Source organism: Enoplosus armatus, chromosome 22 (genome assembly GCF_043641665.1).
Source record: "Enoplosus armatus isolate fEnoArm2 chromosome 22, fEnoArm2.hap1, whole genome shotgun sequence".
Lineage (NCBI taxonomy): Eukaryota > Metazoa > Chordata > Actinopteri > Centrarchiformes > Enoplosidae > Enoplosus > Enoplosus armatus.
The window spans coordinates 13172661-13190274 of record NC_092201.1 but is presented as its reverse complement, the minus strand read 5'-3'; the positions used below and the strand labels follow the sequence as shown (position 1 = coordinate 13190274).

The following is a 17614-nucleotide window of genomic DNA, read 5'->3' as shown; positions in this document are numbered from 1 at the left end:
AGGTTGTAAGTGGCCTTTGATTGGCTCTCCCACTCGATAAATACAGGCCTTTTGCATGCATTTATTGTCTTTTTTTTTGGACAGAGATAGAATCCACTTGACTCTCCTCCCTACACACTTACAGCATTACAAACAGCTCATCCTGACTCCTGAGCAATGTGGAGGGAGGAAAAGAGGAAAGGACAGTTCAGAACAACACATTATCCGCTTGCACAATACACTCAGTTGCCCCACAAAAATAAAGAAAATAGTCCAAGTGAAATAGTTTGCACAAATAAAATCGTTAAGGTGGCTGAACATGTTAGTAAATGACAGAAGACTGAGCCCGGTGAACATGATTGGTTGTCAGATGCTTTGTTAGCTGCACACTGCAGAACTTGAGATCCATGCATGAAACGCAAATCATGAAGCTTATAAAATCACTTGTCACACTGACATACACTGATCTCAAGACAGCTGAAGGAAATGGCTCATTTGTGGCCCTTACAGTAAACACGCTCTGTTAACATGATTAAAAGCGGCTGAGCCCCTGGAGCAAAGGAGAAGCTAGTCCAGCACAGACCCATATAATGAAAGAGTTTCATCATTTAGGAGGTTTCACAACACTAACACGACTTTTTGAACAAAAGAACATAACACATGAGTGATAATCTCATTAAATAATTAATAATGTATGATTTGCTGCTCACAATTACAAGTTAATTACTGAAAAATAATTCGGCCTATAATGCAGTTGATGAAATCTTTGACATAAACATTACTGGGACTGCAGTTATGATGAGTAACAATGGCTGAAAAGCTAAGGGGCGCCACCTACAGAGACCGACTGTGACAGAAAATTCAAATCTGTCACCGATGTCAAGATGTCATAATACTGGACACACTGATGGCTGTGTGACCTCTGATAGTTCTGTGGTGTTCCTGCACTGCTCATCAAAGATAGAGATTAAATAAATATATACAATATTACAGATGACTTCTGATACCAGCAAACATTTAGTTTGCAGCTGCTGGAAACTCAGCTAAATGATGAACTCTTCCACTATGCAGCTAGCCTCTTAGCTAGCAGAAAGTGGTGCTGCAGTAGGCTAGTGGTGGGTATTTGGTTGGACTAACGTCTTGTGGGGCAGAATGAGGGAGGTGAGTTTGTTGCCCAGCTCACTGAGACTGGACCTCCTCCTCTCTGCCACCGGCTCCTCCTTCTGCTCGTCCTCCGACTGGCAGTCGGTGTTGTCGCAGGCCGTCCTGTTGGCACGCGTGGGTCAGGCATCCACAAACACACTGTTCAGTTGCACATTCAAATACAAGCATGGCTGCATAACCACACAGATTCTGTATGTGCACATGCACACAGCTAACATATATTCACGGATTAACATTCACCAAGTACACAACGATTGATCTTTTTTTTTTATCCCTCATAAAATCATGTTTGAAATTATTCTCTGCAATATAACAACGCATGCCAAGCAGTGCAAATTACATGCTCCAATATTATATCATGAACCCACAAAGCAGTTTCACAACCTTTCAGATATTTGGAGAGCATTAAAAGTGCTTCATTTGTATCATCTAAGTTTCAATTTGGGCTTAGCTGGTCAAATAGAGCAAACTGTACTCTCGTCGTCCAAACATTTGAAAGCTAAATGATGCCAAAAAAAACAAACAACCACACTGTCTCTCACTTTGTATCTTACAAAGACACAAAGGAAAAATGTGCTAGATTTGGAAAATGTCACAAAAGGATGTTGCCTTCTGATTAACACTTCCCCATGCAAGGAGGGGCCAGATGCATGAAAGATGGCCGCCGCCGTGTGGTTCGACGCCATCATCACTGATTTTTTTTTCCTGGTCTCAAAAGGACAACATGTTGTCTTGAGTTTGTTCCAGCAGTCTAAGCTTCACATCATTACTGCTAATGTCTGCACAGATAGTGGCAATCTCACAGTTTTTCTCTTAAAGTTTCAGCTTTGTTATTTCATTGCACTCAATGTTTGGGGTATTACTGCATTATGTTACACTCGCTCTGTCAATCATCAGACACTCCCAGGAAGAAACTAAAAACTTAGTGGGCACATAAATGTTGGTACGGACAAAAGTTGATTGCAACCTCTGTTTCATCCTGTAAAGTTTTTTGGCATTTTGGATTTGAAGAAATGTAAACTTGACTACAACAGAAGTGAATGGACTAAAAGATTCCCAGTAATCTCCACTGTTGGACCGACAGGAATGATGTCACACCAGAAAGCTGCCATCTTTATGCATCTGGGTCCGCTGTGAAAGGGCTTGTGCGACGCAGCCAGCGTGGTAACCCTTCTTCTTGGCATGTCTTACCCCTTCATCATGAGTGAGGGCTCTTCAGTGTCAACCCAGGCCGCAGAGCTAACAAAGCGTTTTAGTGGGGGGCGCGCCGTGCTCTTCCCTGCCACATTCCTGGAAACCACCGTTATCACATAAGGGGCATAACAACAAAAACCCTCATGTCATGGTACAACAAGCTTCTGTGGCTCGAGAAACACAGCCACAGCGAACAGCTTCCCACACATGAGAAACAATGCTGGTGTGTTTTAAAGGCCAAGTCATTCTGGGTAATTCTGGTATTTTTAAACCTGGGCTATGTTACATATTTTAGGATCTCAATGAGTATAAGTTACCAAAGGTTTTGGAATTGGTCCAGTAGATCGTCTCAGCCTGAGTGAGGCTAAGTGACACTTACTGTACAGTCTGAGCCTGTCAGTGGCAAAAACAATCACTTTTAGTGGACGTACTTTAAACGGGTGCAGCCATTGCAGGCTGTTTGCAGCTGCCGGCTGAGATGATCCACTGGACCAATAATACTGTTATTCATTTAAACCCCCCAAAATATAAAAAATATAAAAATAAGGCTCTAAAAATAAAGGTTTAAAAATACCGGAATTACCCTTTAAAACAATCCTTTTTTTTTTATTTAAGCACACTCTCCCCTTCACATACAGACTCCATCTTGTTTGTTTAACTTCACTCGACATGTAACAAATTTAACACACACATAAATACCTACCACGGGGATCGCCGGGTCAGTCTCTCCGTTTCAGCCTCTGAGCCGTCTTGTGTTTTGGACTGTGGTGGGGAAAAAAAACTATGTGAGTCATGATCAAAAATGCTCCTTTGCATATCCTGAAGCGTAACAACAAATATTATAAACCTGGATCCATTTTCCATCATACTGCAACTCTGCACTCTTGCAAGCAGCATGCTAGCTTTCTACTCAAGCATGCTTTGGATAAACAATATTGTAGTGCATGCTATGTGATCTGATGTGCTCTCTTGTTGGACAACAGCAATGGCAGCATCATCCTCACCATGTCAAAGTGCATGTTGCCTCCACCAGAGCGGGGGATCGCTGCTATGCTGACCCGCCGGGCTGATGACTGTTGGGGGTGGGGTGGGAAGAAAAACTTTTTACTTCATTACACACACATGAACATTATTAACACATCAAGCCAGCATCAGTCCTGAGTGAAGGAGAATGATATTAAATGTCACCCAGCTGCAGCTGACCTTGTAGTACTGTGATGTCGGCTGCTTCTTGCCACGGAAGTCATCTGGAAAGAGGAACAGTTCAGTCATCTTGTATATATGTGGTATATGTGGTATGTGGTAAGCATACATATTTACACACATGCATACAGCAGTTTATAGTTTGTTTATATGGGTTTGTCTTTATATCGAGCCAGCATTACAACTAATGATAGCTACAGAATAATCTAGACCTACATGTAAATATGTGTCATTTTAATGCCTAACGCATCTCAAGAGTTTTCCTGCCATTGCCACAACCATAAAATTTCATAGTCTGGTTCTAGAAGAAAATTGTGGGAGAAAATACTATTACACAGCCACTGTCAAATTTAAGATGCCAAAATGGTAGCTGACTGGTAACATCAGTCCAACAATGAATGTCTCTCTATTCGCAACGTGCCGTACCTCTTTCAGATCCAAACGACCTCTCGTTCTGCATGAGCGTCTCTCTCAGCTCCAGCAGCTCGGCGTGCTCTTTAGTGTACATCCTCCTCAGGTTCTCCACATGCTGGATCATCACCTCCACAGCCTTACCAATACGACTCTCCTGACATTCACAAACACACGGCTCCTTTTAATCCTCAGTGTCAAAGCCACACAGTCACAAGACGGTTCAATGTGTTTTGTTGTTGGAGCGGCAATAAGTTCAGTTCATACACTGACCACGCCAACACAAACGTGATCCCACCTGGTGAATAGCTCCGAGCATCTCAGAGCGACTGGACACCCTAATCATGGACTGGATGAGGATATCCAGGTTCTTCTGGAGCCTCTGGATGATCTCCATGGACTGGTTGTCGTCCTCACACAGAGGAGTCAGAGCCTGGGAGGAGGGATCAGGAGAGAGAAAAAGGACAAGGAGAGAGTTAAGAAGAGCTAAGTTAAGAAAGAGAAAGAATTAATGACTGCACCTGGCAGGAGAAATACTGATGATTTTCCACTCGTCCTCACTAACCCACACCTATTCAGTTAATTCATTCATTCTTAGTGATGTAAGGCTATTGTCTATTCATGTATCTATAGGAACAGGAAAGATGCAGAACAAGATACATTCCCTCTACTATACTGTGATGCTTGCAAGATCCATGCTGCTCTCAGCCCATTTATTCACAGCCAAAAGTGACTGCACATCTAGCATTTGAACAAAAAATTCAGAGATTGGAAAGGTATGCAAATTATAGTATTATAAGCCCACACTCTGAGACCAAGAATATAAATAATATTACACTGACCTGCAGTAAGCCCTGGCAGCTGGACACCTCCCTGCGGACGTTGTCCTCAGCCAGGTCACGTGACCTCTCCTCCAGCCGGAGTCTCTTCTCCAGGGTGAACATGTCGCACTTGAAGCCCAACGCCAGACGCTGGAACTCCGTCTGAAAAAAAGAGTCACTTCATTTTGGTGCTCATTGCTGGACACATACTGTATGCATGTCCTGCCAAACCTTTCCTTGTTTGATTAAGATAAGAGTTTTCGCCTTTCAAAGACTGCATTGTTGTGCTGGCGGAAAAGTGACACTAGATAGAGTATGAAACTTCCGTACTTCCCTGTAGAAGACCCTCAGATTACAACACAATCTGATCAGTTTGCATTTACAACGTGATACATTAACTGTCTATGTGAATAGTTATGGGTATTCTATGGGATTCAAAGAGTAGTAATATGTTAACTTACTTTGTATGTTTCACATGTGTTTCTGATGGATGCAAACTTAGCCTGAGGCTGTGTAACAATTCCAAATGAGAATTTAAACATTGAGACTACTGAGGACACGTGATGGAGATAATACAGACTCATATGTGGCTTTTAAAATTTCCTTTCAAAAAGTGTCCTGTTTATACTACTAAAGGATAAAAAACTGAACCCACGCGTTACTAATTATAGAGTGCAGATCTAATGGTATACACACCTCAATCTCCTTGTCACTAGGCGATAGGCTGCAGATAAAGAGACAACGATTAGGACTCTGTGACAGTCTTATTACATGTACAAATGGATGATTGTGGATTTCAGTTGTGCTACTATGACCATTTGCTGTCTTACCTGTTCTTGTCCTCTTTGCAGGTGTCACTGGTGTCCGAGATCATTGACGTCTCAGCTAGAAACGGGAAACGATAAGCAGGTGTATCGTGGCACAGTGATTTTACCATTTAGATTTTCAAAGAGTAAATCTACAAACGCTCATTTAAATGGACTCAAATTTGGTATCAAAGGACAGGTGGTAAATATCATATATAATATCTAGTATGTAACAGCGAACAACAAATAGAATACACATACATTCCTTCTCAGTGGCCATGCTGGTCTCACTTTGGTCCTCCTTGTGTTCCTCAATGGCCTCCATGCTGCGCGACAGCTCCTGCAGGGTACGGACAAACATTACTGCATCTCTCTGCTGATTCTCCCCCTCCTGCTCTCCTTTCAACTCTGACCCCTCCACGCTCACATTGCTCTCGACGTCCATATCGCTCCCTGCCTAGTCTCCCTTCTCCTTCAACGGTCTTTACATTATAAAGGTGAAAGTTGGAGATTCAAAGCAGCTGGCAGTGTAGCTGTGCTCTTGATTCTGAATGATCTGCTCCTGAGTGGAGCTAAAATGAAACTGCACTCTCCTTCCTTTCTCTCTTTCATACACACACACACACATGCATACACACACACACACACACACATGCACACACACGCTCACACACTCACATAGCTGGAAAGACAACATTTCATGCTGAATGAAGATACCAATGGCACAATCTCGTCACCGACAAACAAATGTAATCTTCAGGAAACCAGCTCCACTCATTAATTCATTCAACATGATCCTGGTGTTTCATCAAATTAAGTTATTCTAAGATAAGCTTAGACTATAAGAATATGATAAGAATTAAGAGAAAACAAAAATGGAAAATCTACACATGATGAAAAAATATAAAACTGTAACAAACCTAACTTGTACATTTGTAGTCTTGTATTTAGGATGGCTATTAATCAGTGACAACTGAAAAAAACCCAGTTTGTATTACATAACACCTGCTGCAAACTCTGTTCTGAACTCCATCATAATCAGTTACATCCACTACAGACCCCAAATGAAAACACAACAGCCACCTTATATAAAAAGAAAAACTGAGCAGAAGTCAGTTGAGAAGAAAGTGGGAGTAGAGCAGGTTTTACCAGTTCCTTCTTATTTTTGCCACAGAGGGGGAGGGAGTCCTTTTTGGCCGCACTATCCTCCGATTGGCTGGGGTCAGAGGTCACGCTGCCCATGCCGCTCCCTGATTGGCTGGCATGCGTGATTGGCGATCCTAACTGAGGAGAACTGCTGTCCGAGAAGGTGGTCGCTCTGTCGCTGGTGAGCTGGTCTGTCCCTGGAAGGAAGAGTCGGTGTGTGGGTGGTCAAAGTTACACGCAGATGTAAGCAGGCGTGAACAGCTTGGAAATCTCACATTCTCTCTTTGTCTCCTTCATACACACAGATTAGAGAGCTTTTCTTCCTACCTTCCATGCTGGCGGCTACTGTTGGAACCTCGGCTGTACTGTCCTGCACGCTCTCCTCCTCTTCCACCAACACAGGTAGCAGACACGTGCTGGAACACACATACAGTGCATCTTTAGACAATAATATAAAAACAGAAGACTAAATTTAAACCTTAATGTCTCCACCAAAAACAAACACAGTTGGCTTGTAGAGTTGATGCAGAGAAAACTGTTCTTTGTCTTCAGGAGTTATTGCCGCTGCTGGATAGTGAAGCAATGTGAAAACCCTGCAAGTTCAAAAGGTTTCCTGAGCTAAACAGCTGACAGTGAATCACTCACCTGTCCTCCGCTGCTGATCTGTCTGCCGACTGGTCCGGGCTCAGGCTCTGAGATGGACAAAAGTAAAAAGGAAGAGAAGGAGGGAGGGGGTGAGAAAAAGACAGGTGGCCTTGCAGCACAGTTTTCTGCCCCACATTACCAGAAATGGTCAATGATTAAAAGACGCACATACGTTCACATACATGTAGCGTACCTGTCCCATGGCAGTGAAATACTATCTAAGCTGTACAGAGTGCCGAAGAGAAAAGATTGGGCTGATTCCTTATATAATGCGGAGCTTCATGGAGAGCCCTGCAGCTCTGTGAGTGTGTGTTGCTGAGAGGGGTGCTCAGAGAACACGTTAACACTGGCACAGTGCTAAGTAGTGGAGGCGGACGGCGTGCATACACAGTCGCGTGGACACACACACACATAATGGAGCAAGGTGAGCGCTCAGAGCAATGCAATGGGATATTGTGTAATGAGTCTACATAATATCCGTTTTGACACTGATCAAAATAGGAGAGCTGCTCTATCATTTTACTGAATACAAAACCTAAAGAAGACTTCAATGTCATTTTACACCCAAAGAAACGGCGAAGCAAAATAATAATTGGCTGCTGCTCGGTCACCTCTTAGCAGCAGCATTAACTGGTAGCACATTCAAATCCAAATCCACAATGTTCATTTAACTTAACTTTCTTCCTGGGGAGCTATATTCCAAACGTTGAAATCATTCAAACCTCCAAAATGTTGTGAATTTGAATGTCAAGATTTTTTCTTTGCTTAATAATACAGTGAGTGAAATAAAAAACATAACAAATTATTTTACTCCATTTCTTTCACTGGGACAAACACAAGGTTATGGCATCTTATGCTGAATCATTTAAAAATAAAAAAAAGTTCCTGTGAATATAGCTTCCATTTACAAGTAAAACTACTATTTGAATACATTCAAATGATTTAGGTCATGAGAAACTCAACTCCTTCTCTTTGCTGGCAGATGAAAACCAGGACTTGATTGTTAATCATCAGCAACACCTTGGTTTGGCTGAAAACCTTTCTTGACCAGGCTTCTATGGATGTAAAACAGCATTTTATTGACATACTGAACACACACACACACACACCACATCAAAGCCTGCCTTCAGACTACCTCTCAGCAGGGAGGCAGTCCAGCATACCGCCAGCAGGGAGGGGACTAAATAAACCAAGCTGATCGATCTCTCGGCGGGATGCAAAGCAGACTGTGGTGCAGCGGCATCACAACACAAGTGAGCCTTGGCTCCAACATGAAAACACTGCAAGCTCATCTGAGGCACTCTTATTGTATAGACCACATCAACTCATTGTAAACACTAATTGGCCCAGACAGACACAAGATACAGTGAAGGTCCATTGTTTCCAGGCTTTTGCTAATGGGCTTTGGAACATCACTGTCCTCTTCTTGCTACATTCTTCTGCTTTTATATAACTGGTTGTAATCTCATTTGGTTAGTCGATGGACAAAAAACTAACTGACAACAATTCTGAGCATATAATCGTGTAAGACATTTATCAAACACAAACTTGTATATTTTAATTAATACATGAATATGTATTAGAGCTGTATAGAATATTCATACTGCGCCATTACATTACATTATCTCTTAGTTGATGAACATTGCAAGGAAACTTTGCAGCAATAATGAAAGCACTGACACCTTAGTAAGCCATATTAAGTATTTTGTACTTGCCTCTTTTGGCGACAGAGTTCAGGGAAGCTGATAACCCATCCTGTTAGTCATTGGCTTGAGCAGTCAGTAGAATGATGGCCACCTGATTCTCAGATCTTTCCCTTAATTGTACATCCCTGCCCTCTCCTCTCCTCCTTCCCCAGGGCGAGGACTACCTCTCAGCCTTCCTGAAGGAAAGTCAGCCCCCGCCCTGCCCACTGAACCCCGCTCACTTCAAAACACACCTACTTTGACTCAGCAAGACACGCAAGAAGTGGCAGAGAGGAAGACAGAGGGTCAAAAAGAGGAAGGGGAAGCAGTGGGGAGCTGGTGCTGAAGATAATAGAGGAAGTTCCCTTGCGCATTAATACTTTTCGCCCCTGCTACTAACCTTAGTGTGGCTCATGGCTCCTGCACTCGAGTCCGCCTCGCCTTCTTTCTCCTCTTCTCCCGTGTGGTCCTCACTGGTCGGCTGGGTGCTAACCACAGGTGACAGGTCAAAGGTCAACTGTCAAGCACTATCCATTTCCTCATCCTTGATTTAGACATTAGATATACTCTATCAACTGGTAAGAGAGACAGCCTTCGTCTGTTTGTAGGTGGACTGTGCTTATGCAAAGTGTGGCTGCAGACATGCTAATTAGGCTGCACACTCCTCCCACAGCCAGGAAAACACCCATTTGACTAGCAAATGTGGACCAAGTCATAGGGAAATGACGAAGTGACTCCAGCTGTGACTACTGTGGATATTGATAACACCCATCAACTTCAAATCTAGCAGGGACAATTTATACTGCTATGAAAATGAGTCAGGATGCTGGGTGAGACTATATGGTAATTCCTGCCCATGGAAGCTTCTGTTTTGTGCCCCTTAGGTGGGATTTGCGAATCCAAACACCAACTGAACAGATGTGTCTGTGGATAAAGCTCCTGTTAGGTGTGATGGAGAGAATAAACTTATCAAGAACACAAAAATAGAGAAGGTTGCTTTGCAGCTCGGGTTTGTGCATGCTGTTTTTCTCGTCTACATCAACCATCTTAGTAGGTCATTCTTGCAATTAAAACAGCCAGGTCACCAGCTGATGCATCGCGTTGTGAGTAAACTTCCTGTTCTTTTTTTGCCCTCTGTTACTGCATTCTTTGTTTTGGAAAATCCTGTTTTGCTAGTCATTATTATGTCAGATGTGTCATGGGAAATAAGAATGATTCAGAGGGCATATTGAGAAAGACCTGCTGTGTCACCCTTGAAAAAGCCACTGGTTTGTGTACAGCGATCCCTCACTCTCGCTCTCAGCACGTATTAAGAGATAACATATTTGTTTCACGGCTCAATCAGCTATATTTACACATTCTTATGAAGTGACTGGAGCAAACTAGTTTTGCAATATGCTAAAATGTATAATAATAATAAAAAAGAATCTCGACTTTGATGCCCCCTACAGGTAGCAGACAGCAATGCAATACCCACAAACAGAATATCAACATGTAAATGCAACAACAGTGAATATTATTTCCAACTATTTCCATAAGGAGGAAGGCAGTCTAATACTATGTACTATATATGTCCAGTCTATCAAATACAATATTTGTGTCTTCATTCACCTCTCACTCTGGGTAATGGTCTCATCTGGTCCAGGCGATGTACTGACAGGAGGAACCATCTCGGCTGCTGTGGGAGGGGTGTTACTAAGTGTGGCCGCTTGGTCCTGTTCAGGTGAGTTGCTCAGATTTTGGGCTGGACCAGAGAAGTGAGACTCTGCAGTGTCAAGAGCCTCTGTGTCTGCTGAGACAAGAGAAAAATGCATTTCATGTAAATTGAATACTATAGCTTTAATATTTTATTTAATATAGTGGGAAACACTTTATGAACTACATGGGGAAAGATGTGTTAAAGTACAAAGTAAAATAAGCAGTAATCAGTAAACACAAAGGATATTAATAATTACCCAGTTGATAAAATCTGTGTCTTCATATGATAGCATATGAAACTACAAGCAGTAATGAAGTTACTAAGTACATGATTTTACAAAGCAGTCATGGAGTCCTGGATTACCCAAAAACAAAATGTTCATACTGTGGTATTTAGTAGAGTTTGAACTTTCTCTTGCAAGATTTTGTGAAGTCTTCTCTAAACAAACAGCAAACATACCAAGTGAGTCAGGGAATGACTCACTCTTTGTTAAGTTGTAAATGCACACAGTGGAGCAACATGCTGACAGTAGGGGGAGAAGAAACTGAAAGAGAAAGATAGGTGATCCACAGAGAGTGAATTACAGAGAGAGAGAGTGAGGCAGAGATCTTACTGTTGTTCTCTGTGTGGGACAGATCAGGGAGAGCATCCGCCTCTGGGTGTCTAATGCTGACAGCTTGTGAGTGGGTGCTCAATGGCACTGCTGCCTTCTCCTGAAAACACACACACACACACACACACACACACAAAATGATAAATATTCAAAAAAGGAAAGGGGTGAAAAGATCAAATAAGCAACACACATTAACCATGTACCAAACAGCAGGCCCACAATGAGTCAATAGAAACAAATGTTTCTTAGATGAGAAGACATTGCATAAGAAGTCAACAAAATCGAACAGCTGACAGACAGCACAAAGCATCTGTTCAGGCTGTGATGGACTGTTGGAAAGACCCCCAATTACTGTCATCTTCACAGGAATTCAAAAGCAAACATCCCTTTCATACTGACTGCAGCAATGGAGTGTTTAAATTAGTTTCAAAACCCTCGCAGGCATGAAATTAATTAAGCATTGAGGACTGCAAGTTAGTCGAATGCATAACTTCCAAGATCAGAACGTGTGTTTCTGCATTTGATAGGTTTTTCCGCTGTATTCATTTCCTTTGACATCTGTAGCTACATAATGTGTAGTTTTGTCTATACTTTCCTCTAATGCAGGTGCATAACCCCTTCTTTTGCCAATAACAGCAAGTCGGTTTTCTTTTTACCTCAGTGTGAAAAGTTTAATCACTGTCATTCTATATAAGGAAGTAGACAGCTTCAGCGCAGACATGCAGACTGCTGCCTGTGAGCAGACACTGTGAATGATATGTGAGGAACTATTTGGTAGGCAAATGGCAGAAAGAGAGAAGAACGAGAGAGAGTGCAGAGGCTTAGAGAGGGGAATAAGAGAGAGGGAGAGAAAATAACATGTATAATGTAAGAAATTACATAAATTATATTAATAACAAATTCATATATTTTTTTTAGGAGAACACAGGAGCAGTTTAGCATGTTTTACCATTTACAACAAATCAGACACTGTGCATTACTGTATTTTAGATCATTTCCTACCTTCCAGGCAGTTATTGCTTCCCATTCATTTCAGAGTAGTAGGAACATCAATTTAGAGTGACTTAAGCCTTCAGATGTGTCCATCACAATGACAGGGACTGTTTCTAAAGCCCTCCTTGTTAATGGTGCGTTCAAGGACATTCCCACATCTGATATTAGAAACTGAAATTTTATATGCCAGGGCATCCTTGAATGCACCAACAGGAAGAGTTTGCAAAAGAGTCCCTGCTTGTAACTGCATTACCATACAAAAAGAAGTGTGATGAAGGTTACAAAAACGTAAGGCAGACCACAGTGCACCCATCTCCTGCAGGTGTCAAGCTAGTTTTCTTACAGTAGTGAAATTTATAAAAAAAAATGTATTAACAGGTTAAAATATGCCACAACAGCCAAACATAGTCCTTTAAAAGTGTCCTTTTTAAAGAAACAGATGGCTCTAATACCCCGTGAAGTTGTTAAACAACTTTAAAAACTTCCTTCCCACCACTGCTAAGGAAGTATATAATTATAAACAGCAAAGATCTGTATGCCAAAATTTCAAAGAATGTATTAATCCATATCTGTTTTGTTACTGTCCGGCTTCCGGCTTCCTGCTTCCACAGTTACACACCTGCCACACACCTGGACGCTGCCCAGTACATCTACAGTCAATCTATTGTTGGCCTCTGAGCAGGTTGGGATTCAGTGTCTTGCTCAAGAGCACCTCAGCAATAGCTGTTCAGGGTGGAGAAAACAAACATCCCACATTTTCTAAGCAGGTGTGGGAATTCAAAGCAGCAAACTGTCAGTCACTTGTGTTCATCTGTAAGCTTGACAGTGCTGTAGTTTGGTGGAAGTCTCTGTATTTTACACTCTTAACAGCGTAAAATGGTCTTCTGAAGCTGTGTATTGTGGTACAACTATCAGTTGAAATCTTGGTTCTCAACATTGTTTTTAGCTCGTCAACCAAAGGTTTTCCCCAAAGGCCATGACCAAGTTTAAAAATCCATGTGATGTGTAATGAGGTTTTCAGTGAACAACATATTATCATATTGATATTAATTTTTTTAAATCAAGGAGATACCAAACTGATCCTAAACAAGGACATTTTCATAATTCCTGAAATCACTACACTGAGCTACAAGCACATGGGTTTCCACAAGGTCAAAATAATTTGGACATGTGGACATGAGATCCATTGAATAACATGCAAGTTAAAGATTTCAGTAATTAATTGCTGAATTACGTGAAGGTAATTGTCATCAAATTTGTGCTATTCTAAAAAAATATTCAGGAAACTATTAACACAAAAGGTCACATGACTCACATCCAGGCACAATTCCAAACATGGTGAGTGTCTTGTACAATACACATAGCTATTCCCATGAGAGGAAAATTTCACAATTCAATTTACCTGCAAAGATTGACAGTTCACTTCTGGCTCTGACTCAGTGCAGGCTCCCGAGTCTTCTGTAACAGATACAGAAGAAGAAGAATATAACTCATGAAAACATGAAAGGAGGAAGGAGGAGGCAGAAAAACGGCCAAAACAAAGAAGCTGTCCATTAAAAACCCAAACCCTTGTCTAATTCATCTACAGGGGTTAATAACCATCCACAAAAGGAACCCCACCTTTTACCATAAAGGGTCAGACTGTATTATGCAAGGCATGGAGCTGAGGGAGGGGCAGAGAGGTTAAAATACCATGCATGGCTAAGATGGCATTAATGACCACATTCGCACTCTCGTTTTCTTTCTCCCTGCCTGCCAGCCGCTCATGCAGGCAGAGGAATGGGGGATTACTGAGCTCACTTCGTGGCCTCAGACCGGTCGTACACCTGGCCATACAAGGACCTTGAGGAAGAGAGGATTTCGTATACTCTGTAGACACACACACAACCTTTACAAGACCAGGGCCACAACAACCATAGAAGGCAGGGGTCTACTTCCAAGGGCCTCAGAGTCTGTGTATCCTTACAGTGAGTGAGTGTGTAGTGTGTGTGTACTGTACTGGTGCGTCAAGGGTGGCTGAGTGCCCTGTGACTCCCAGGGATTACAGAGGGATAATCCACACTCTCTCTCTTTCACACACACGAACACAAATCAACACTCAACGACAACAACTGAGTATGTACGACCTATAGAGTTTATCCTGTGAAACACTTTGTGAGACACGTGAGTGAACTTAATGTCAGGACATAATGTTTAACTGCTATTACTTAAGAGAGTAACAACAGACAGTAACCATTACCAATAATGTGCATATTTTGTTCTCCCTATTGATAGCAGTCTTATTTAACATTAGCGGTGGGGTTAGCAAGAGAGACACATGTTCAATTAATTAATTAATTAACAGCATTAATAAATACACAACTAATCTAGAGCTATTTCATAAAATTGAAGTTTGCCTTTGTATTGCCATTTACTGCAACATCCACACATGTGTACTCAAGTAGATATAGCTAATAGCACATATACATTCAAACTATGGTTTCAATATTCTCATGCTAAGGTGGTGCAGGATATATTAGCTCACATTCTTGTTGCATGAGGCTAGCTCAAGGCTTATTTCTACTGTTAATCCTACAGAGGTGGATCCAGAGCTAGGAACAGGGTGAGTAGAGGTCAGAATGGGGCTCCAAAAATATTAAACTACATTTTGCCCTATTTGGCTTGGCTCGATGAGGTTCCAGTTAGCCCTGGGCTAATTCTGGTGTACACTGGATTTTAAAGGCTCAAGGAAGACTCCTCAAAGTTCTTAACTTTTACTGAGATAAATTCAGAAGATTTCATCTGTTGAAAGCCAATTCAAAATGAATAGCTACATGGAAGTATGCCAGTATTATTACATTTAGTGGTTCTCTATCAATAAACTAAAACAAAATCTACATGATATAGTCCGTTAAGACACTACATTAAACATTTATTAAAACTTGATTTTTATCATTTTTGTCAGATAAAAACAGTTGTTGTGTAGTTGCTCAGCAGTTGAAGTGTTGAGATGTTGGCTAGTGATTGTTATGTCCTCCATGGTGTCCCCACTCACCTTGACCCTCTCCTGCTGTACCGGTCCCACGCTGGACCTCGCCAGAGAGGGCAGACAGAGGAGTGGACGTGTCCCTCACTTCTCCCTCTCCTGCCGTGTCCACCACCGTCCACTTCTCCTCCCCGTCTTCCTCTTCACCTCTCTCTGTTACTTTATCCGCCGTCTCCTCAGGCCTGGTGTCCGTTTGTCCGCCCTGGTCTCGGCAATTCCTCTCTGCCAACTCGTTCTTCAGAAAGTCTTGAAGGGCGAACTCCTCATCCCAGTCCAAGTCATCTCCAGGCTAAACAAAAGAAAGAGAAAGACAAAGAATGCACAGGTGACATGCACAACAAATCCTGCTGTGGCAAAATTCAGCAGGAGGACTGCAGGTGATGGGGCTGAAGTTGAGCAGTGACAACTATCATGGATGAAAAGAGCACCACTGTGAAAAAGTCAAACTTTTATATTTATTTATATACACAGTACTGGACACACTGATTGACAAGTGATGAGAACAATCACTGCAAAGACCACGTATTAACAAAGCTGTCAGCAAAACTCAACAGTGCTCATAGATCTTTTCTTTTCAATATAGTTCTTTTTGTTGATTAACAAATCCAAGAGAAATATATTTTTAGTGGATGTTCCCTGAATACATTCAAAGTGAGAATATTTGTCAAAGCACAACTTCTTTACTGTATGCAAATCTATGTACCTCAGCACCAAGTTCATTATGTTTTGCAGTAAAATTAATGGTGCAGAAACGGAAATGTTCAAGCGTGCGTCAGCGCGTTTTGTGCGAGGAGCAGTGTGTAGGTGTGTGGTTGCATTTGATTCTGTGTGTGTGCGCGCGCGTGGGTGCACATGTCCACTTCAGCCGCCAACTCACACTCAGCTCTCTTCTACCAGATACTCCATCTGTCTGAATACAGCATGAACTCTGTGACTGCAAACCCTCCAATATCCTTCTATCATGGTAGCTGAATGTTAATACATACAAAAACATGCATGTAAATGATTAAAGCTGAATGTATTCTAAACCCAATGACTTTCAAGTCAACAAACATTTAAAACAGTGTAGGTGACAATGTATACTGATTACAGAGTAGGTTAAAAGATTACTTCTGAGAATGGTGAGCAAGTAGCTGCTGCTGTTTATTAAATATAGGTTTATAGATTTAAGCTCCATGATCCAGCCCGCCCTTCCTCTCTGACCTCTTCCTCTGGTGCAGGTGTCTGGCATGAGGCCTCTCTGCTGTCCTGGGGTGTCTTTAGCTGCTCCAGCTCCTCACACAGCTGCCGCTTCTGGTTCTCCTGCTCCTGCACCCTGCGTGCAAAAATATAAAATCCTATTATTTAAAAGCAGCTGAGGGATTCGTTTGTCAAGCGAAATGTAGAAGAAACACGCAATTCAGCAAAGCACTTTTAACTGTCCATAGAGACAAAAAAAACACATGCACAGAGGTCCCAGAAGACAGTGCAGTGGACATACTGTACCCAATCCGCAGGCCCATGCAGTGTCCCATTCTGTTGCCCAGGGTGACCAGCGCCAGTTCTCCGACTGGCCCAGTATTGGTTTCTTCACTTCAGGGTTTTGTAGATCCAATCCCAGCCCAACCCTCTAATCTCAGAGCCTCAAATGCGTCCTACAACAAACCCTGATCCTAGCCCTGTCTTATAGTCCAGTCTTACTCTGAACAGTCTGTATTAGCCCAAACACTACAAGCCAGGATGTAGAAATATACATACAGTGTCCCCTCTTCAGTTTTCCTTTCTCACAAACAATATTAAAGTTCCTGAGTTCACCCTGGCAACTGAGCACCAGTAAATCCCAGCTGGACAGCCTGACCAGTTCTCCCTCTCTGGTCTGATACTGTACCGCACTAGCTCCGTTATATATCTGAAGGGGATGGCCGTCTCCATGAACACATATACAAACAGACACACACACACGGCACAAGGCAAACCCATCCACAAACAGTCAGAATAAAGTCCAGAATTGGCCCAGACCCAGTGAGGCGGGCCCTTGGGGTCATTGAGGTCAGGATGATAGACAGGTCTTTCCCCTACTCAGCATAACTGACCGGCCAACTGAGACAGAGCACTGGAGAGCAGAGATACCCACATTGCAGGGGTCTGACATTAAGTAGTGTGTGGTATTATTCATGTAGATTTTAGAAATGTGGACTTCACTTTCTAGCTCATTATGCCTAGGCTGCATTTTTTAAGTTAGTAATTACAC

General features: G+C 42.2%; 1 protein-coding gene across 1 annotated transcript in view; it reads right to left on the bottom strand.

Annotated features, from left to right (window-relative positions):
- lrmp (lymphoid-restricted membrane protein) overlaps nt 1-17614 on the bottom strand; it is a 29280-nt gene that overhangs the window by 2055 nt on the left and 9611 nt on the right. Inside the window, exons 17-37 of the mRNA XM_070928886.1 lie at nt 16588-16699; nt 15394-15673; nt 13762-13814; nt 11367-11466; nt 10666-10846; nt 9455-9542; nt 7370-7416; nt 7052-7140; nt 6728-6921; nt 5840-5918; nt 5603-5657; nt 5469-5496; nt 4794-4934; nt 4250-4384; nt 3967-4108; nt 3541-3584; nt 3342-3410; nt 3041-3099; nt 2335-2433; nt 1117-1245; nt 123-149 (exon numbers count right to left, since the gene is read on the bottom strand). Of these exons, the coding sequence (XP_070784987.1) occupies nt 123-149; nt 1117-1245; nt 2335-2433; nt 3041-3099; nt 3342-3410; nt 3541-3584; nt 3967-4108; nt 4250-4384; nt 4794-4934; nt 5469-5496; nt 5603-5657; nt 5840-5918; nt 6728-6921; nt 7052-7140; nt 7370-7416; nt 9455-9542; nt 10666-10846; nt 11367-11466; nt 13762-13814; nt 15394-15673; nt 16588-16699 (2151 nt within the window). The remainder of the gene's footprint in view (nt 1-122; nt 150-1116; nt 1246-2334; nt 2434-3040; nt 3100-3341; nt 3411-3540; nt 3585-3966; nt 4109-4249; nt 4385-4793; nt 4935-5468; nt 5497-5602; nt 5658-5839; nt 5919-6727; nt 6922-7051; nt 7141-7369; nt 7417-9454; nt 9543-10665; nt 10847-11366; nt 11467-13761; nt 13815-15393; nt 15674-16587; nt 16700-17614) is intronic.